The sequence below is a fragment of the Dipodomys spectabilis genome, unplaced genomic scaffold (assembly GCF_019054845.1).
Source record: "Dipodomys spectabilis isolate Male_0828 unplaced genomic scaffold, ASM1905484v1 ptg000108l, whole genome shotgun sequence".
Taxonomy (NCBI): Eukaryota; Metazoa; Chordata; class Mammalia; order Rodentia; family Heteromyidae; genus Dipodomys; species Dipodomys spectabilis.
Genome location: NW_024870785.1, coordinates 11,977,883 through 12,000,043, shown reverse-complemented (window position 1 = coordinate 12,000,043; position 22,161 = coordinate 11,977,883). Strand labels below are relative to the sequence as shown.

General features: G+C 38.3%; 1 protein-coding gene across 1 annotated transcript in view; it reads left to right on the top strand.

The window, feature by feature from the left end:
• The window catches only part of Wdr72 (WD repeat domain 72), a 175,115-nt gene that overhangs the window by 93,893 nt on the left and 59,061 nt on the right, over positions 1 to 22,161 (top strand). The window contains exons 15-18 of the mRNA XM_042687832.1: positions 13,871 to 14,688; positions 17,586 to 17,677; positions 20,175 to 20,254; positions 21,398 to 21,593. Coding sequence (XP_042543766.1) covers positions 13,871 to 14,688; positions 17,586 to 17,677; positions 20,175 to 20,254; positions 21,398 to 21,593 — 1,186 coding nt within the window. The remainder of the gene's footprint in view (positions 1 to 13,870; positions 14,689 to 17,585; positions 17,678 to 20,174; positions 20,255 to 21,397; positions 21,594 to 22,161) is intronic.

The following is a 22,161-nucleotide window of genomic DNA, read 5'->3' as shown; positions in this document are numbered from 1 at the left end:
AAGGAACAGAATTAGAGTTATCATTGCTTTTTTTTTTTCTTTCTTTCAAGTAATTGTACAAAGGAGTTGCCATTTAACAAAGCAGGTTATGAATATAATGCATCTTGATCAGTATCATCTGTTTCAACGTTCTCCCCCATCTCTCCTCTACCCACCCCTGCCCTCATTCTTCTTAATTTTGTAGGGTATACATTGAATTAATGATTGTATTCTCCCCTCAACTCATCTTCATTCATCTACCCCCTCACCTTGGCCCTGTCTCACCTTTTGCAAATACCTGCTTCCTGATGTTTACTTTGTTGAACTGTTACTTTGCCTTTCTAAGGAATTATGTTATTTTAGTTCTGTCTCGAATCTACCATATTTCAGTTAAGACAATTGCATACATTTTCATAATACTCATGTTCATTATAATTGTGATTTACAGAATAATATTCACCTTGTAAGTGTCACAGAAACATGGAATTTTTTTGGTAAGCAAACCCATTGCCTTTAAGAAAAGGTAACCTTGCATCCATATTTACCAAGACAGTTTTGGCTCATAGGTATTGTTCCATTGTAATTACTAATAACATCCTATCACACTGGGCACTGCTAGTTTTTGCCTCTAATCCTAGCTATTCAGGAGGCTGAGATCTGAGAACTGTGGTTCAAAGCCAGCTCAGGCAGGAAAATCCATGAGACTCTAATCTCCAGTTAACTACCAAAAAGCCATAAGTGAAGCTTTGGCTCAAATAGTAGGATGCTAGTCTTGAGTATGGAAGTTCAGGGACAGCCCTTAAACCCAGAGTTCAAGTCTCAGGACCAGCACCAAAAAAAGACAAAAAGTAACCTGGTTTGAACAATGAAAATGCCTGATAACTTTATTTAAAAGGAAACACACAGCCTTTAAGTAAAGAAATACATTTACTCTCACCCTTAAGGCTTAATTATTAATTTCAAACTACTCACATGATCACAATGATATACTAACATGGGTTGATCAATATCTAGAAAAATAAAGCTGATCCTAATAATTTTCCTGTTAAATTCAGATAGGCAGAAATATTAGAACTCCTTCCATCAGTAAATGATGCATTGAAAGACATGAATTGTGCATTCCTAGGGCAAATTACAACCTTCATTTTTACTTCATTCATTTACTTCATTCCACACTTCCAATCTTAATCTTCACATGGCATATCTGCCTTCCTTCATCATTAATTAAGAGCTAGTATGCATGACAAAACTTAATCTGCATTTTAGAACTGACCATGATATAAGTGAGAAAGTAACTAGGTAACTAAAAGCCACTTCTCAGAATTCTGCTGTGTCTCAGACTGAAAACAAAGCCTCCAATTAAAAAAAAAATTATATTTTTGCCCATTGATCACTTTCAAACTGGAGGTTTTGTAGGACTCTGTAATAATATTTTACACTCATAAACCAGTTCCAAGCCTGAAACACATTTTCATTTATCTTGATAATTCTAAGCTTTATAGGGTCCTGGAAAAGTGTCCATCTGTTCAGCTGAGATTGCCTGAAATAGTGAATGGTCAGAAAGACTTAGATGAGAAAGGTCAAAGGGGCCTCTTGACCCTGGGATCCTTGCCAAAGCAGTTTGAGCATAGGGGCTGATATATAGTTAGATACAGTTTGCAAAAGCAGGCTCTACTTTAATAGATAATGATAGCAGGAATACACAGTAAAGTCATTGCAGAAAGAAAACAAAAAGTGTCCAATATAGTAATTTATTACCAGTCAGTGGGTTTCCCTCACTGGGTTGTTTTACCCCCGCAGTGATGAGAGAAAGCAAAAAGGTACTCTAACACTTAGCTGAAAATGGATGCCCTGCTGATACCCAGATGTGTGGTGGCCCAGTGATTGCCCGTGCCATTAGCTTGATAATGTCGCCTGTATTGTAAACTCAGCTCCCCACGTTCTTCTCCCTGTATATCAGCCTCAGATTGAAGGCTTTCTCCTTTGTCTTCTATTTGCACTGTCAATCATGCTGCTCTTCACTTCACCAGATGAAAGATGGTTTTCTTGCCAACAACTGTCCCCAGCAAGGTAGGGCTCCAGGAATCTAAAAAGAATGGCCCAGCACTTTTCATTTGCACCTGATGGTTTGGTTTACACATGGAAGTGGTAGGTGTTTGTTTCTTCCTATGGGTCAACTGCTGGTCCCAGGTTTCTTCTCCTAGCTGTGTAAGATATATGCTGTTCACACCTGTGCATCTCTATCTGTGACCTTTACTTATGAAATTATGGATGTGAAAGTGTATTTGGCACAATATGAGCAAAGGTCTGTACAGATCTTTCTCATTTAGTTGTTTGTTTTAATCCTTTTTAAAAAGTTACTTTTTGTTGTCAGTGAAGGTATAATTCCTATGGAGAAATATAAATGAGCTCTTTGAACACTGAGTTATTTTTTTCTAAAAATAGCTTAAGATAGCCAGGTGCCAGTGCCCCAGACCTATAATTTTGGCTTCTTAGGAGGTTGAGATAGGATGATCCAGGTTCAAAGCCAACCCCAGACAGAAAAGTCTCAAGATTCTTATCTCTAAATAACCAGCAAAGAACTGCAAGTAGACTTGTAGCTTAAGTAGTGTAGTGCACCTGTCTTGAGTGAAAAAGCCAAAGAAAAGCACGAATTCCTGAGTTCAAGCCCCAGTACCTGAACACACACAGACACACACACAGACACACAGACACACACACAATAAACCGTGTAAAAAGGTTAACAAAAGATACCTTCCTTCCTAATTGTAAGCGTGACATGGTAAATGAGTAAATAAATATTATTTGTGGACAAAGGTGAAAGGTTGTTTCTGTTTCTACAGTTTGTGTTTGTGCATTAAAGTAGCCTCACCCTTAAAAAAGGAATAAAATTCAATAAGCATGAAACTATTCTTCTTTGAAGACTTGTTTACTTAGATGACTTCTTCATTCATGACAGCTAAATGCCTGTCCTTCAAATCACAGTAGAAATTTATCTTTGAATCATTATATGAAAGCAATATTAGCAGCATTTTAGCATTTTCCTTGTTTGTTTATTTTTTTTGTTGGTCTTGGGGCCTGAGCTCTGGGCCTGGGTGCTGTCCCTCAGTTCTTCAGCTCAAGGCTAGTGCTCTATCACTTGAGCCACAGCACCTCTTCTGGCTTTTTCTGCTTATGTGGTGCTGAGGAATCGAACCCAGGGCCTCATGCATGCAAGGCAAGCACTCTACCATGGAGCCACCTTCCCAGCCCCGTTTTAGCATTTTCCATTAAATGCCAATTTTAAATTTTGTTTTGATTTTACACTAAGCATCCTAAGAAGTTTTTTTGCTATGTACATTTGCAATAGATAGAAATAGTCTTTGATACATTTAATTTAATTTGCATATATAAAATTCCATGGTGAAAGATTGAAATTCTTCTTGGAAATACCTTTTCAAGTAAATATAGACATTTTAAGTTAGATCAGGGAAATTAGTGAGTTATTAAAGAGGGTATAGTGTTTGCTCTGTATGCACGCACGCGCACACAAACACACACAAGACCCGGCACAGGTTATGCCTCAGTCTTAGTAAACAACGTCTTTTTATGCCAGAAATCTGTATCTGGTATTTAGGTGAAAATTGTGTGTGCAAGTCTCTTCAGCATTGGATGAGCTTTGGTTTATCATTTAATCTGTTAAGAATTCTTCTGCTTTTAATTCCAACTTGTACTTGCTACTTTCGAATCTGAAGCAGGGCAAAGAAGCAGGCAAAGGGAAGCTTGTTTATATTTGTCAGGAGCATGTATCTTGTCAGGAAAAAGAATGGGAAAGAGGTAAACCGACATGGAACACTCCATCTGCTAATGGAAACGTGTGTTTTAAGGGAAATAGTAGAGTTCCCAGAACAAGGTGAATCCCAGTAGTAAACAGCCTTCGGAGACAAGAAGGTTAGATAGGTAAAACAGCATTTAAGTTGTACTTTCCATGAAATTTTTATGTGGTTATGTGTATTAAATCAGTTAATGCCTTGATGTATTTGAGGGGGGAAAATGTAAAAGCATTCTCTTTTCCTGGATATCATGTCAGTAATCCACGCAGTCACCTGACTTTTCAGGTATGGCTTATGTTGTAATTTAAGACTTTCCAAAACACAATGTAGCAGTATTGGTTTTCATGTATCACTAATGGATCAAGGCTGAACTTTAGGAAGTGAGTACTTGACAGTACTGAGAAGACCCTGACATTTATAGATAGCAAAGAAACCTCTCTCACTCTTCAAACCACAGACCTCTGCTAGCCTCTGTTACGTTTTTTAAAGTGTATTCATTCCTAGAGTGTGAAATATAAACTTACATTGGTCTATGTGAATTCCTTTTTTTACATAGACTCAGATTATTTTACAGATGTTGGTCAGGAAGTTGCTGTTAGTAAAAAACAAAAAAAAATGAGTGATAGCTGGTGTGAATGCACAGGTTTAAGGCTATCCTGGGCTATGTAGCAACATCCTATCTCAGCAAACAAAAACTAAACTGAAGCCAAACAAAAGTTGGTGGATTTTTTTTCTGTATCAGTCTATTCAGCTCAACTCTGGGAGAGACATTTAGTCATATATCCAGGAACACTCTTTTAGTTTTCTTCATTGAAAAATCTTTGGTGGATGAAGTTACTCAGGACTGTGGGATAATATGAAGTTATTATTAGTTTATGCTGTTAAAAAAGGACTTGGTATTCTTACATTTACCTACTTTGAATATGTGTGTTTGTATGTGTTTAGATGATGGTACAGGGGCTTGAACTTACATTTAGCTCTTTTTGCTCAAGGCTGGAACTTTACTACTTGGTCCGCAGCTCTACTTCTGGGTTTTTGCTGCTCAATTGGAGATAAACAGTCTTATGGATTCTTGTCTGGGCTGGCTCCAAACCCTGATTCTCAGATCTCAGCCTCCTAAGTAGCTAGGATCATAGGCCTGAGCCACTCCATCCCAGCTCATTTATACACTGTTAATACAAAAATGGAGAGGGGGGGGAGGAGGAGAGGGAAAGGGAGAGAGGGAAAGGGAGAGGGGGAGGGAGGGGAGAAATAAGGGGGGAGAGAGGGAGACAGGGAATGAGAAAATTAGTGGTGAACCCTGCCTTCTACAAAATTAAACTTCAGATCCATAAAAGTTTTAAATGTAGATTACTAGAAGAAAGTATTTGATAGTATTTTGAGCAATTTCAAAAAATGCACTAAAATTTTTACCTAAGATCAAATATATTACAAACACCTATAATGTAAATGAAAAGCATAATGACATTTGAAAAATCTTCGCAGTATATTCAATAGAGGATTCACATGTTTAGTTGTAAAGAGATTCTTAACAATTGGTGAGGAAATGAAGTAATTAAAAACAAAATTAGGACAAGATGAACATATAAATCACAAAAATAAAAGTAGTTATAAAGTATTTCTCAATGAAAACTAGCAGTTTAAGTTTTGTATTAAACTATTAAGTAATTTAAAAAGTGTTAAATTCCCCAGTGGTGTGGCAGAAACATAACAAACACCTGTGTTTACTCCAAAGTGTTCTGAAGCAGCATAGTTAGATAATTCAAACAATTTACTCAAGATTTTAACAATACATCTCTCTTTGAGATTCCACTTCAAAGAATTTTAAAGGGAACCTGGGACATATTCAATTGTCTCATGTACAGTATGTTCAGAGAAGGCTGTTTGCATTCTATAGAGAAACATCTCACTTAAACAAAACTCTTGTTCTCTATATTGCTTTGCATTCCCTAGCAGTAAGATTTGGAAGGGAAATAATCCAGAGTCTGGGTAGTGGCATCTGAGACTGGGATTACCAGGACCTAAGAGTGAGTAAGTGCTTGCTAAGGAGAGCTCTAGAGGATGGGGCCATTGGTGCTGACACATTGGTTATAGAGCAGGTTGACTTTTGACAGAAATGTAATTAGGTACTTAACAAGGCTAGTGTCCAGACACACTTATTTTTCACTTAGGTGACAGTTTCTTAAGTGAATTCCTCTGGTCACATAGAGGTTAGAGATGGACTTATGGAAATGTGTAGGACTAATGCCTAATGGCTGGGTTCCAAGTTAATGAAAACAAAAAAAAAATTGTCTAGGACTCAATAGCTTCCTGTATCGGGTAGGATCACTGAAATATCCATTGGCCATTTCTAGAGATGGCTATGTTTGTCTTCAGTATGATAAGCTCTCTCAAATTCTAAATCTGTAATTACTTAATGAAGATTAGTCAGGTGAATCAAAAGTATTTAATTGCAGTTACATTTGGTGTGGGGGGCGGAGGGGTGGCTGGTCCTGGGGCTTGAACTCAGGGTCTAGACACTCCCTGAGCCTATATATGCTCAAGGTTAGCAGTCTACCACTTGAGCCACCACTTCCAGCCTTTTCTGAGTAGTTTATTGAAGAGTCTCATGGACTTTCCTGCCCAGGCTGGCTTTGAACTGCAGTCCTCAGGTCTCAGTCTCCTGAGTAGCTATGATTACAGGCATGAGCCACCAGCACGCAGCCATAGTTATTAAATTTTAATATTGTAGTAATGTTTGTGATGTATAAACTATGAACACTATAGTTACAGACCTGATTGGGAGAATCTGTTCTGTAGATTTAATGCATTTTTTAAAAAGTTTCAAGGTAGTTTGGCTATTCATTTCAAAGATTTATTCAGAAGCCTAATTTAAAAGGTTATTTTTGCCTTTACCATAGTCAAAGTATAATTAACTGAACATTGGTATGGAACATTGGGTTGTGATGGACACATTCAAGCATCTTATTAGTTTTAATAGGCTGTAGGTACATGTTTCTAAAAGAGAGGGATAGGAAGAGAGAGAATGTTCATTTTAGGATTTTCTATATGTGAGATTATGCAATCTACAAATCTTCTCTCTTTCCAATGTGGCTGATTGTCATTTGTTTCCCCCTATAACTGCCTGGGCTACAGCCTCCTCTACAGTGATAAACAAGAAAACATATTTTTTGTCTTGTCCCTGAGCTTAGAGGAAGAGCCCTCAGTTTTTCTGTCCTTAATTATAATAGATGTTGGTTTTTCATAGATGTATTCCATCAGGTTTTTTGTTTTTTTTTAATTGAGAAAAAGTGTTAAGGTCGGGGGCCTGTGGCTCCTGTAATACTAGTACTCAGAAAACTGAGATCCAGAGAATTATGGTTCAAAGCCAGCCTAGGCAGAAAAGCCCATGAGACTCCATCTCCAATCAGCAAAATGTCAGACTGGAGGTGCAGCTTTTCCTATCTTGTGGTGCCTTTGGCTTGAGTGTTACCATAATACTGACCCTACAGCACGAGGTGGAAAGTGTTCTCACAGTTTTTGTCTTCCTTATATATCTGTGAGTGCCATGTCTCACAAAATATCAAGGACCCTTGCATATCTTAGATATAGTGAATGTTTTCTTCTTGGAGGATTTTACAGTGGAGAGAGTTCTCTGTAGAAAAGTTGAGAAAAGAAAACATAAACCTGAGAATCCTAGCTTGGCTATTTTCCAAATAAGTCACTTTGAAGGAGTCGTTTCCCTTCTGCCGGTCAGCTCCTTAGTTTATGGAGGAGTCATCACAGTAAATTTCTCAATTTGTTGTTCTCTAACATATCTAATGTGTTTTATCATCTAGTATATGTTTAAATATTTATAGGAAGTGTTATTGTACAAAGTCACGAATGTGAGAAGATGAGAAACATTTTCCTGAACAGATTATACACAGTATGTTTGTGGTTGGGGTAGGTCGTGCAGGTCAAAGCCTTTTATATCAAACTCAGTAGGAGATCCAATATATTTTGAGAGAGAAGTTTTATCAAAACATGTTGTTAGAAAGTACATTTCCACCTTCAAAGGGAGGGAATAAAACCAGTGTTAACTATTTTGTCTCTTTTGAATTTGGTAGAAAAGGAAGAGGCAGGCACTGAACTTAGTGGGAAGAAGGGAAAATTAAATCAATGAACAATATAAAGAATACACATTTAAAGGTGTTGCACTTTTACCTTCACACCTATTGTATTTTTCGTCAAACTTTCGAGTCATTTATTTTTTCTTTATTATTTGTGCATCAGGTTGTGTCAAGTGTGACTTTCTGTTGTTGACATTCATTTCATCATTTACTCTGGGTACTTAGAGGGAGAAAAAGAATAATTTCTGTTCGCTCACCATCTGGGCTCCTACTTGGCAGACTTTCTGACTCAGTGGTTTATTTATTTATTTATTTTTGCGGAGTCTGTGTGGATTTCAGACAAAGCAGGCAGCCCAGTGTGCCTTGTCCTACTTCCCACCTGCTGCTGGAGCTTTCACATGTAGATGTGTCAGCTTTATTTTACTCCTAGCCTCCTCCAAAGTTCAGAGGTTGCACTGTGTTCTTCTCTTGCTCTCCTCATTGAAAACAATACCTTGGTCCTAGCTCAACCTGTAACGCCAGGGAGTGGGAGTAAAAGTGACTGGATGTTGGGAAGTACCAGCATCTTCTCTATATGCCCAGGTCCTGGGGAGTACATGATGGGAATTACCAGGTAATCAGAACGCATGCCATTAAGCAAACATAAAATCCGTAGCTAGTCCTCACATTTCTACAATGGCCTACAATGAAATACTTTTTGTATTTAAAAACTGCTTGTTGTAGATTTAAAAAAAAAAACAAAACAACGCTTAACCAATCTGGTTAACCAGATTGGTTAATCTTTTCAAAAGACTTTTGTTAGAGTGTTTTTGGTGTTTGTCATCATTCTAAAAAGTAATATATTTTATCACATCAGTCATGGGTTAGCATGCTACTTTTTTTTTTTTTTTGTCGGTCGTGGGGCTTGAACTCTGGGCCTGGGCGCTGTCCCTCAGCTCTTCAGCTCAAGGCAAGCGCTCTACCACTTGAGCTACAGCACCACTTCTGGTTTTCTGGTGGTTTATTGGAGATAAGAGTCTCACGGTCTCTCCTGCCCGGGCTGGCTTTGAACCGCGATCCTCAGATCTCAGCCTCCTGAGTAGCTAGGATTACAGGCGTGAGCCACCAGCGCCCGGCTTTTTTTTTTTTTTTCGGGGGAGGGGGGGTCCGGTCATGGGGCCTGAACTCTGGGCCTGGGCGCTGTCCCTCAGCTCTTCAGCTCAAGGCTAGCACTCTACCACTTGAGCCACAGCGCCACTTCCGGCTTTTTTTTTCTTTTTGCTTATGTGGTGCTGGGGAATCGAACCCAGGGCCTCATGCATGCAAGGCAAGCGCTCTACCACTGAGCCACCTTCCCAGCCCCAGCATGCTACTTTTTAAAAATAATTTTTGAATGGTGTGAGAATAAAGTCATAATATTCAATGCATATCCTATGAAAATGGAGAAATTGAGGGGAGAGTTTGGAGTTGGGAGCAATGGAGGAGAATGATGAGAGAGGGGACATCGATCACGAGGCATTGCACTTATGACAAACTGATTTGTTGAATGGTAACCCCTTTGTACAGCTACTTGAAGATAATTAAAAAATAATTTAAAAATTAGGGAACTTTGAGAAATACATATAAGTAATGTAAATTAGGTGAAAATTTACTATTGCCATGAATATCATCTATGCCCGATCTATAATGTATGAGTTACTATTATAAGCAATGAATATCATTTTTCCATGTTACTTGGGTATACAATAGTGGCAATTTTGTTTTCAAGGCCTTCTGGTAACAAAACTTTGTTTATGATGATCCTTAAGCAACTACACAAAGAAGTTTCCATTCAACATGTCAGTTTGTGAATAAAATGACTTTAAAAATATGCTTCCTGCCAGTTGCTGGTGGCTCATGCCTGGAATCCTGGTTACTCAGGAGGCTGAGATTTAAGGATTTTAATTTGAAACCAGCCCAAGCAGGAAAGTCTGTGAGACTCTTAGCTCCAATTAACCACAAGCTAGACATGGAGCTGTGACTTAAGTGGTAGAGCACAAAAGCTCAAGTAGAGTACCTAGGCCCAGAGTTAAAGCTCCAGGATTAGCATGCATGTGTTTGTTCTCTCTCTCTCTCTCTCTCTCTCTCTCTCTCTCTCTCTCTCTCTCTGTCGTCTCTCTCTCTCTCCTCCCTCTCTATTTTATTCTCTCCCCCCTCCCTCCCTTCCTTTCTTTCTTTCCCTCCTTCCCTCCCTTCCATTCTCTCTCCCTCTCTCCCTAAAATTTTACACAGTGATGATAATTATATTTAATCATAGTATATTTTTACATAGCACTGATTTCTAATTATAATCTAATGAACTTAATTTCAAATGAAACCCACTCTTTTATGTTAAATGAATTAGGAGTAACATTGTGAATTTAAAATAAAGTATCTAGGTGGTGGTTCCGAGATAAGGTAGTCATTACAGAAATTTGGGATTTTTGTTTACAGCAGGATTTAGTGTGGCTGTGTGGATCACAAAATAGAAATATTGAAAACAAGGAGTGTGTCAGATCACTAGCATCTTTGCAGAATTCCCGATAAATTCTAGTTTGGGAAAGTAAAGTGGGGAAGAAGGCAGAAGTACTTCCTCAGCCTATGTGATGAACAGCATCCATAAAGAAAATAAAGAATCTGTGAGTAGAAGAGTTCCTAGCTTAAAAAAAATACCTCAAAGCCGGGCGCCAGTGGCTCACACCTGTAATCCTAGCTACTCAGGAGGCTGAGATCTGAGGATCGCGGTTCAAAGCCAGCCCAGGCAGGAAAGTCCGGGAGACTCTTATCTCCAATAAACCACTAGAAAACCGGAAGTGGTGCTGTGGCTCAAGCGGTAGAGCGCTCGCCTTGAGCTGAAGAGCGCAGGGACAGCGCCCAGGCCCCGAGTTCAAGCCCCACAACTGAAAAAAAAAACAAAACCAAAAAAACCCCACAAACCTCAAAAGCAACTGCAAAGATGGTGGGAAGAAGTAGAAAGGGCATTAGTCAGTCCCTGAGAATTGGTAGTTTTAATTTTCACTACTGAACATTAAAGTATACAGGTCCAAGGTAGAGGTAGGAGCCTGAGAAGACTACACAAGGGTGTTACGCTCTAAGGCCTGTGCAATCAGTGAAAGAAAGAACTAGATCCAAGGACAGGTCTCACAAAAAGAAAATGAAAAATATTTACATTTGTTGGCCTCAGCACTACGGGGAGGGTAAGATTTTACTTATTTATTTATTCTTTTGCCGGTCATGGGGCCTGAACTCTGGGCCTAGGCACTGTCTCTTAGCTCTTCAGCTCAAGGCTAGCACTCTACCACCTGAGCTACAGCACCACTTCCAGCTTTTTCTGCTTATGTGGTGCTGAGGGGTTGAACCCAGGGCCTCATGCATACAAAGCAAGCACTCTACCACTGAGCCACCTTCCCAGCCAATTGGAGGGTAAGATTTTTATCAGTAATTTTATTAACCAGGCTAGTGGCTCATGTCTGTAATCCTAGCTACTCAGGAGGCTGAAATCTGAGGATCGCAATTTGAAGCCAGTCTGGGCAGGAAAGTCCAAGTCTGGGAGACTTATCTTGAATTAACCACCAGAAAACCAGAAGTAATGCTGTGTCTCAAAGTAGTAGAGCACTAGCCTTGAGTGAAAGAGCTAAGGGACAGTGCCCAGGCCCTGAGTTCAAGCCCCAGAACCACCACCACCAACAACAAAATATTGTTATTATTAAGGTGTTATACAGAAGGGTTACCGTTTCATAAGTCAGGTAATGAGTGCATTTTTTTTTAACAATGTCACCCCTTCCTTCACTTTCCTCCCAGTTTCCCTCCTCCCAACCCTGCCCCACAAGTTACATAGGTTGTTTTCTACATAGTGTCTACTGAATAGTACCATTGCTTTTGCTCACCTGTCTTCCCTCCCTTTCTGCTCCTCTTTTGGCTCCCTTAAAAAAAAAAAAAAAAAAAGCAAAAACAAACACCATTACCACCAACAGGGAAAAAGATGTTTGTCTGATAACCTGGAGGTCCACATTTATAATAGTGGCAAGGAATGAAAAAAAAACTTTATGCTGAAAAATCTGCTTAATGAGTGTCCTATTGGTAGTGCCCGCGGGTACTCAGCAGTCACAAACCAACACCTCTCTTGAAGAATGTACCTTCACTCCACGTCTCAAACACTCATCACTGACATTTTTAAAAATTAGGAGCTGGGAAGGTGGCTCAGTGGCACAGTGCTTGCCTGGCATGCATGAAGCCCTGGGTTTGATTCCTCAGTGCCACTTAAACAGAAAAAGCCAGAAGTGGCGCTGTGGCTCAAGTGGTAGAATGTTAGACTTGAGCAAAAGAAGCTCAGGGACAGTGCCCAGGCCCTGAGTTCAAGCCCTAGGACTGGCCAAAATAAATAAATAAATAAAGAAGGGGGCTACACTACAAGTAAGAAATGACTGACCTCTAAGATGACTTTTTTTTTAAAAGACCAAATATAAGTTCTGGACATAAAAAAATATAAAAATCAACATTACACACTTGGTGTATAAGAAGTTGCATATTAGAGAAAAGTGAAAATGAAAATTGCAAACTAAGAGAAAATTTCTGAAGAGATCATCCAGAGCATTAGATAGAGAGACAAAGAAAAAAAAGCTTATAGACTCTTGGCCAGATCTCCAATCAGTGCCCCTGGACAGGATGGCAGGATAGACAAAATACTCACAAAGATGAGTCTGATTATCACTGACTCAGTTGGGAAAAAAACATCCATATCTACAAGAATCATAGTTTGCTATAGAATATTAAAGACAGAAAGAATCTAATGGAAAAAAAAAGTAGAGAGAAAAGACAGATGGAGTGACAGTTAGACTAGCAGCTGACTTCTCCAGTGAATGAAAGGAAGCCAGAGACTGCAGAATAATGCCTTCCAAATTCTGTGAGACATTAAGTCAAGCGAAAACTCTATACTCAGCAAAACTGTCTCTCAAGAAAAACATTCCACTTAGAGGCCAAACAAAGTTAAAAGTTGTTTCTCTGAAAAGAAGATCAAAACTGACAAACTTCTAGCAGGATAGAGATCACAACAACAACAAAAGAAATGAGAAAAGATTCGTAGTTGGCCGTGAGTTAGACAACTAATAAACCAATAATATAGACATCCTTATGAACAGTTAAAAAATTATCAGAAGAAATTAAACATGTTGTAAGTCAGTGGGACATAGTCTGGAACTTCAGATAGATGTTCTCACATGCATGTGAAAGAGTAGAAGACTATAGCAAGACTAACGGAGGGAAACTTAAGTGACTAGACATTAAATCTTTTCTCAATGTCATTGTACAATTTAGTGTTGTATAATAATGGATACACTGACGGGCACTCTTGGTAGTCAGATCACTGAGGAAAAAGGCAACTGGCATGGAAGCTTAGATGTCTAGATAGAAAAACATGGAAATTATTCTGTAATGCAAGCCAAACACAAAAATGAAAGTCAATTACATGTTTGTACCAAACTGTAAGTACTGTGAAAATGCAGGGAAATGTTTATATTTTTGCTGGTTTAGGGATTTTTTTTCCCTTAAAAAGGAATCCACAAAATGTACAATCTGTAAAATAAGTGTTTCATAAACAAGAGAATATTAAAAGACTCGCTGTATTGGTCAGAAAACACTTATTGTAGCTATGTGTAGAGTTCTGTAATAGATCTTTGGCTTTCCATGTACACTAGGAAGATGTGAGTGTATCTCATTCCATCTTGTTCCAGAGGCCCAGTTCAAATTTTCTTAGAAAGTAAAACTTTTAGGAAAACTAGAAAAGATTTTAAAGAATGTTACAGAATATTTAGAAAGGAAATGTTTATAGTGAAGGCAAAATCAGCTGACATATTTGTCCTTAGGTGAGCTCAGCATTACTTTGCTTTTAAGTGTAACTCAGTATTTTTTTTGTATATTACTTTGACTTCCTGGAGTCTTTAATAGCTTAAAAAAAAAAAAGAATTTTGACACAGAAATCCTTTTCCCCCATAGGTTACTGATGCCAAGCCTTTCCCAAGACCTTTTAATGTCTTGCCTGTGAAAACAAAATGGAGTAGCATTGGCTTTCATGTTCTTCTCTTCGACCTGGAAAACCTTGTTGAACTTCTGCTGCCAACTCCACTCAGTGATGTTGACCCTTCCAGTTCCTTCTATGGTAGTGAAATCCTGAGGAGAGCCAAAAGCACAGTAGAGAAGACAACACTGACAATAAAAAGAAATAAAGCTTCCTGCAGTTCCCTCCAGGCAGAGACACAGGCCAAGCCTAAGGGTGACTGTCCTCCCCAGGGAGATCACCCCCTCAAATTCTCCGAAGAAAATGATAGCATTAAAAGGCAGAAAAAAATGAAGAGCTCCAAGAAGACAAACCCAAAGCCATCAAGAAGAGTTGATGTCAACATCACAATAGACACAGCGAAATTGTTTCTGTCCTGCCTGTTGCCCTGGGGAGTGGATAAAGAATTTGACAACCTCTGCATTAGGCATCTCCATATCTTAAAGCTTCAGGGTCCCGTGTCTGTGGGACTTGCTACCAATGAAGACTACTTCTCACTGATGCTGCCGGGCTGGGACTTAGGCAGCTCAGAAATGAAGAAAGAACACTCGAGAGTCAATCTGTTTTCCAGAAAAGTTTTGGACTTATCCAGTAAATACACAGCCACTCTTCCAAATCAGGTCGCAGCACCAAGAGGATGGGACAATAATGATGATTCTTTGTCAGAGTCAAATACTATCGTCTATTTGTTGAGCAGACTATTTTTAGTTAATAAGTTGGTTGACATGCCATTAGAGTTGGCCTGTGAAATTAACAGGTAAGACACGCCTAGAGATTTTGACTATACTACTTAAAGGACATGAAAACAGCTGTTATTTCCGTATTCTGCTATATAGTCTTCCTCGTCCCTCATGGGTAAGGCAGTTACATGACTTCTTTAAAATACGAAAACTTTCCTTTGAGAAGCTCTTCCTGTTGGAGGATAATTTGGCAGCACATCTAAATGTTTTAGTTTGTCCCTTCAACAAATGTCCATTGTTCCCTTAATATGTGCTCAGAAAGTCTTAGTGCTAAATGCTAGCCACTAGACAATAGCATCTCTAGAAATGTAGTATATATTGCATAACTTAAGTATAAACAAGGAATACTTAATTGCTTATGGTGATGTAGCTCATATATGATCAGAAAAGGGAAAGATGAAATTTTTATATCTCAAATCATGCCATTATATTTTGGCATGTGTGTGTGCATGCGTATGTGTATGCTGCTCTAAGCACTGGCTATGAGCTTTTGTGCTCTAGGCTAGTGCTTTACCTCTTGAGTCACAGCTCCACTTCTGGCTTTTTGGTGATTAATTAAAGATAAGCGTCTCATGGACTTTCTTAGCCTGGGCTGGCTTTAGATCTCAGCCTCCCGAATAGCTAGGATTACAAGTATCAGTCACTGATGCCCAGCTTGACATACCTTTTAATGGTGACTATCTAGTAGTTCATTATAGAAAGTACAGTTTAGTAGTAATAATATTGTTTTTCAAGTGTTTAATATTTGCTAGTCACTGCATAATCCCTTTACCTATATAACTTAATAAGCATGACAGAGCTGGTATACAGATACTGCTGTTTTGCTAGTTGTACAGTGAGGATACTGAGGTTGTAGAAAGAAAGTATAAAACCTAATTCAGCTCCTGAACGTCTAAGACTGAACACCAACCTACTTCCAGAGTGTGATTAACTACTTGTCGTGCTTGTTTTCTCCCACTGATATATTTCTGTTTAGTTTTCCATAGTCTGATCTTACAGGATTGAATTCAGTTCCCCCAAAATGCTTATTTATTAAACCTATTTCCTTAGCTTATGACCTACAGAAGATATAGAAAATAAATTTCAGGTTTGGTTAGGAATGCTTTCAGATGATGACAATACTGCACATGGAATAAATAGAAAACATAGAACTAAAAGAATAAGGCAAATATTTGTAGTATAAATAAGTAGTACAGGTGATGGGGAGCAGATAAAATCATCTGCATGTGTTGGAGAGCCTTTTAGAGGAGACACTGTTGGCTGGAAGGTAGGTGCGCAACCTTTCTGTTCTCTGGTAAGAGCTCAGTTCAGCACGTAGGTCTCCAGGCACTGAATAATAGAGTTCCTGCACTAGCTGAACATACAGTCTGGTGGAAGAGCAAACCAATTCTATGCTCCTTAGTGTTAGCTACTTTCTGTTATAATGCTTCTGTAATATAAGGCTTTTAATGTTCAATTCATTAGGTCTAACAAGAAAACAGTGACTGGTAAATTTCTGTGGCTCATTATATACTTTCCCTAACTTTTGTTGATATATATATATATATATTTTCTTTTCAAAAATCTCAGAAAAGAGTTTTAACAAACTCACATAAGAGTCTGGCAGGGAAAAAAATGCAATCAGTGTGGAACCTAAAGACCAGGGGTCGAGTCCTGGTTTTTTTGTCCCACTAGCTGTGTGTCTCCGAGCCTTTCCTCAGTTACAAAATGAGTTGAATGGCATAGCTCAGTGCCAAGATTTCTCAGTTCCTAAAAACCAAGGCTGCTGTTAAGTGTTGTCTGTTTAAATGTGACCCCACAGAGCAGAATTGTTTGACAGAGTTTGTTTCTGACCTAGAGCAGAGGATGGAGAGGTGGACTGGTGCCCTATGGGAGAGCTTACAGATTTTCCAGATGCTTTTCCTGAGCTAGTGTTTAAGTTGTCGCTGAACGTGGTCTTTCTTTAAAACATCTCCATCAAACATTCTAGAATGGGAATGGAGGTGTTAGCATTCCACTGCTCCTCTCAATCAGTCACTCCAAATCTGATCTATTATGAGAGTCTGGATTATCTTTTATTTCGTTTTATACTTTTTTGAGAAATAAAAATTGTGTATATTGGATTTCTTCCAGCAAATTGAACTCTTTCAGTAAAACCATATTGTTGTTGTGAAGGTGGAGAATCACTGAATGCTCAAAATAGGGTACATGACTCACCTGAATTTTAAGGAAATAGTTGCCTGCGTGCCTAAAGAACATCGCTGGTGGTGTCTGGTGACTACTGTGATGGAAATAATTGCCCAGCACAGAATCTAATGGCACCTGGGGAGAATCCTTTGACATATATCAAAACTTAAGAGTCTGGTGTAGTTGCACATTCCTTTAATTCCAACTACTCAGGAGGGCAGAGTTCACAAGAATCAGGTCCTAAGCAGCCTGGGCAAAAATCACCTCAGTAAACAAGCTGTACATGGAGGTGTATGTCTGCCATCCTAGGTGGTTAGAAATCAGAGATCGGAGGTTCATAGTCTGAGGTCAGTACAGACAAAAGTGTAAAACCCTAGGTAAAAATTTAAAAAAACTAACAGGCTGGGAGCATGGCTCCCATGATAGGGTACCTGTCTAGCAAGCAGGAGCTTTTCAGTTCAAAACTGAGTAATGCATTTTTTTAAATGGTGGCAATATTCAGAAATCCTCTTCTAAAGAGTTGATCACAGCTAATTCTAGCAAACTAAGTTTTTTTTTTCCATTCAGTTGGGAGTTAAATTTTAGGTGCTTGAATGAGATGAATGTAGACGGTAATGCTTAAAAATAAACTGGGTCTCATGCCCAAAGTTGCTAATCAGTAATGACCTATGTCTGCAGCTTGTTTTCTCAAGGTATTTTTTTTCAGGCTTTTAAACCAATCTCCTTTTAATCTTTTTTGTTTCCACAGATCCTTTAAAACAGAATCTTTACATAATAAGATGAAAGGTCCCAGGAGTGATGGTTCAAATTATTCCAGCTTTTATGGGTACTTACGAAATGGTAAGTGAGTTATACACACAGATATAATCTGACTTGTTTTTACCTGTGATCAACAATCATATTTCTATAACTGGAAAGAAATGTTTAAAATAAGTATCATCGTTAAAAAAGAAAGGGTACATACTAAACAAACTTTCGAATGTCTGATACGTCTGAAACTTTTCAGCAAATGAAATATTTGAATCTTAAATTGAAGTTTTTAATTTTTTTGAAAGTTGTATAGAGCCAAATCCTGAAGAACCACATATTATTCAGGGCTTAAAGGACTGACAGGAAACAGTACGCAACTTCTGTAAGCAGAAATAGTGACTGAGTAATATTGGCGAGCCTAGGATGTTTTTATCTATCCCCTGAAGTTGCAATTAATTCCTTAACTCACTGACATCGCCAAGAAAAGTTGGCTCCCATTTTCTATCTCATATTAAAATTTTAACATCACATTAAAGTATGCTCTGAAGTGCCCCATGATGCCAGTAAGTAGTTACAGTTGAGACCAATCTTTAGCTTTGATGGTTGAGTCCCCAGGTCAACAAGATGAGAGTGAAAGGAAGAGATCAAAAGACACTTTTCTCTTTCCTTCTGTGCCTCTGAAGAAATGGGAACTATGACTTCAAAAATCACCGTGCCCTGTCATATATGTTTCATGTCCTGGATTTTGTTATGTCAAATTCATAGTTTCAGAAAAACATATTAATCATGATGGTTTTCTCATATATTCCTTTTATGATCTTCATTTACATTATATCCAGGTGCTCCTACCACATTTTTCTTGATTATAAAGATGATAGAAAAAATATAAATATATGATATATAATCACAGGTTACTATCTCAAATGAGGGTATAATCAAAAGCATCTTGAAAAATACTAATTTAAATAATTGATACCAGAATGGAAATGCATATTAACATGCTAATTTCAATAAACAGTTGTAGTAGCAATTTTCCTGCCAACAAAACCCCTCCTCATTCTTCCCTATCTCACACTTAGGAACTGACACCTAGATGATACACATTAGTCATCAAAAGAGCCTTAATTCATGGACTTGTCATTTGGATGATTATGTGTACATATTCAGTGAATGAAAAGGCACTTCATAAGTGCTGGTTCTGAGTGAGGAACTTCCAGGCATTCTATGGATCAATTTGAATAGAATGAGCCCTACCTCACTCTTCGCTCTTAACATTTCCCCTGAACATTAAGATAAAGACAAGAAGGACAATCAAGAGGGAAAATGTAAACCATACGTAGCAAAAGAAGCCAAATTGACGCATTAGTGCTTTGCCTATTGATCAGATTGGAAGGACAAATCAAAGGAAATCTTTTATTTGGTTTCATACATGATAGGTACTGACTCCTGGCAGGACTGAATTTCAGGAGCTATTTGTATAAGAAAGGAATAGTTAAGTTTATTGGTTCATTTTAGGTTGGCAAAGAGGCACAAAGACATTTATTTGTTTTATTATGTAGTTGTTCAAAGAGATTTCAGTTCTGTAAGTCAGGTTATGAGTACAAGGCATCTTAGTCCATCATCTGGCCTCCTTTCCCCAATCCCATCTCTACCCTCAAGTTATATAGTTCAATTTTTACATAGTATACATTGAATATAATGACTGTTTCCTCAGCCTCCCTCCATTCATGTGTCTCCCTGTATATTGTCCCCCAAATATGTTTCCACTTCCTGGTATTCATTTTACTATACAGTTTATTGTTCACAGAAGTGTCACCATTGGACTCATCCCCTAAATATACCATCCTTTAGTCAGTCTGTTGGTATATATGCATACAACCCTGTATATATAATTACGTGTGTTGTATTGTAGACCTAACTTAGACATATGAGAGGAAACATGTACCATTTGTCTCTCTGAGCCTGACTTACCTCCCTTATCATAATTTTTTTCTAGGCCCATGTATTTCCCTGCAAACGACATAATATTCTTCCTAATAGATGAGTAAAATACTATTGCATATACATACCACATTTTCTTGATCCACTCATCTATTGTAGGGCATCTAGCCTGTTTCCATTACTTAGCTATCATAAATAGTGTGGCCGTGAACATGGATGTGCAAGTGTCTTTCCTGTTTCCTGACTTGTAATAGTCTAGGTAGATGCCTGAGAATTGTATTGCTGGATCATGGTTCTACATTTAATTTTTTGAAGAATTTCCAAGTGGTTGAACTAGTTTCAAAGACATTTTTAAAGGATACAAATGTGTGTGATTTGACATGGATTTGTGTTAAAATAATCATTGGAAATACATGTAAGTGTGTGTGTGTGCAGCTGTTGATTCTGGCTATACATGAGAATCGTCTGAGATGATTCTGCCCTACCTTCACCCCAGGATCAGACTGTCTGCCTGGGAAGGTTGAACCTCCATTCATGTTTATAAAAGCAAGCTTCCGGATGATTCTCATTTTCAGTCCATGTTAAGGACCATTAAACGTCATCATTTTTAATTCTCAAGATGTGCATGTGTTCTATGTGTTTCTAGGTAAGAATGAATCTTGTATACCTGAGGACAATCTTTCACTTTTGAAGTTGATCTCTTGCTGGCGAGACCAATCTGTGCAGGTATGACACAGTCCAGATGTGTATTGTTACTGGAGAACTTTCCTGCTCAGAGGTGACAATCTAGTGTGAGAGAAGCCATGAGCCCAATGACATATGGCTAAACTACTTCATCTGCAGGTTATCCCATATTCTGGCCATATTATAATCTAAGGCTATCCATCTTGATTTACAGGCATGGACAGAACAAGTTCTATACAGTATTCTGTTTTTGAATACTCTCATCTTCTCTCATTGTCAAAGACTTGCTTTAATAAGTGAGCACATAAAGGTCAGAACATTGGTGATTTTTGCAAAAGTTGCATTTAGGCTGGGTACTTGTGGTGGCTCATGCTTATAATCCAAACTTCTCAAGTGGCTGAGACTTGAAGATTGTGGTTCAAAGCCAGCCCAGGCAAGGAAGTCCGTATTTCCAATTAACCACCAAAGATCTGGAAATGGAGCTGTTGCTCAAGTGGTATAGCACCGTCGTAAGTGAAAAACCTAAGGGACATAGTGGCCAGGCCCGTGAGTTCAAGCCCCAGTACTCACATATTCTCATTCTCTCTTGCTCCTCCCCTCTCACACACAAACACAAAAGTTGCATTTATTGTAATGATGGAAGTTGAATCAGAAACTCCAGCATCTACTTTGTGACCCACAGTCCTGTCTACTACCTAGTCTACATCTTGGAATTAGTATTGTCAAAGAACACGTGTGAAGTAGATGCTAATGGCTCATGCCTATAATCCTAGCTACACAGGAAGCTTGATATCTGGACCATCAGGATTCAAACCCAGCCCAGGCAGGAAAGTCCAAAGGCTCCATCTCCAATAACCAGAAAAAAATTAGCTCGAGATGTGGCTCAAGGAGTAGAGTGTCAACCAAGCAGGCATGACCAAGATCAAACTTGGAGGGAGAAAAAAAGACTTAAAAAGCCTCCTAGATTCTTGTATTTACAAAAACAAAAAAAACAGTTTGTCAGTATTTGCTGCCCACATTTCAGTTGTTTCAGGTGTTACGTATAGCAGTGTGGGACAGTGACATTTCTAAAAAGTAAGCTCAAAACAAAATCCTGAGGTTTGGATTTCTTTTTTTTTCTTTTAGGACTCCTATGAGTTTCTAGTATTACTAAAAATAATTCATTGAACAAAATCATTTTTCCAGGTAACTGAAGCAATACAAGCAGTTCTCTTGGCCGAGGTTCAACAGCACATGCAGAGTCTGAGAAAGATTCCAATCAAGAGCCAACCAGTGCCCATGGCCGAGAGCAGTAGCTGTTTGATGATGCAGATTCCAACCAGGATGGAATGGGCTGAAGAAGTGGAGTTACAGCGTATCACAAACATTTCTCCTCCACGGAGTAAGTACAAAATCAGTTGGATTGCTCTTTCCACAGATTTTTTTTTTTTTTTTTTTTACAACTTAAGAGTGTATTTAAGAGTATGAGTTGACAATAAATCATTTCTGCCAGATCCAAGCCAAAAGTGCCCTATTTCTGACCTATTCTGCTATTAGATTCCTCTTAGAATTGTAAAGATTTTAAAGAACTTAAAGAGATTCTATTTCAATCATAAATACTTTCTTGAATAAAAGTACATGTTATATACAATGTTTTGAAGGTAAGTGATTAAAAATGAAGACAGGCTTAAAAGAAATCTGACAAAGGAAATACATATTTATACAAATATTCTCTAATAATGAGTGCTAAATTTTCATTTTAGACCTTCCTAGTAGCTATATGCAAATTTTCTTCTTTGGAAACATGAAATATATAGAAAATTATATTACTCTTATACTTGGACTATTTGATTTTATAATGAATTTTATCTACACAAGAATAATGTTCATGGTTTTTGACTAATGACTGGATCTGAGTTTATGCTGTAAATTCATGGGTGCACCAGTGGCTCATGCCTGTAATCCTAGCC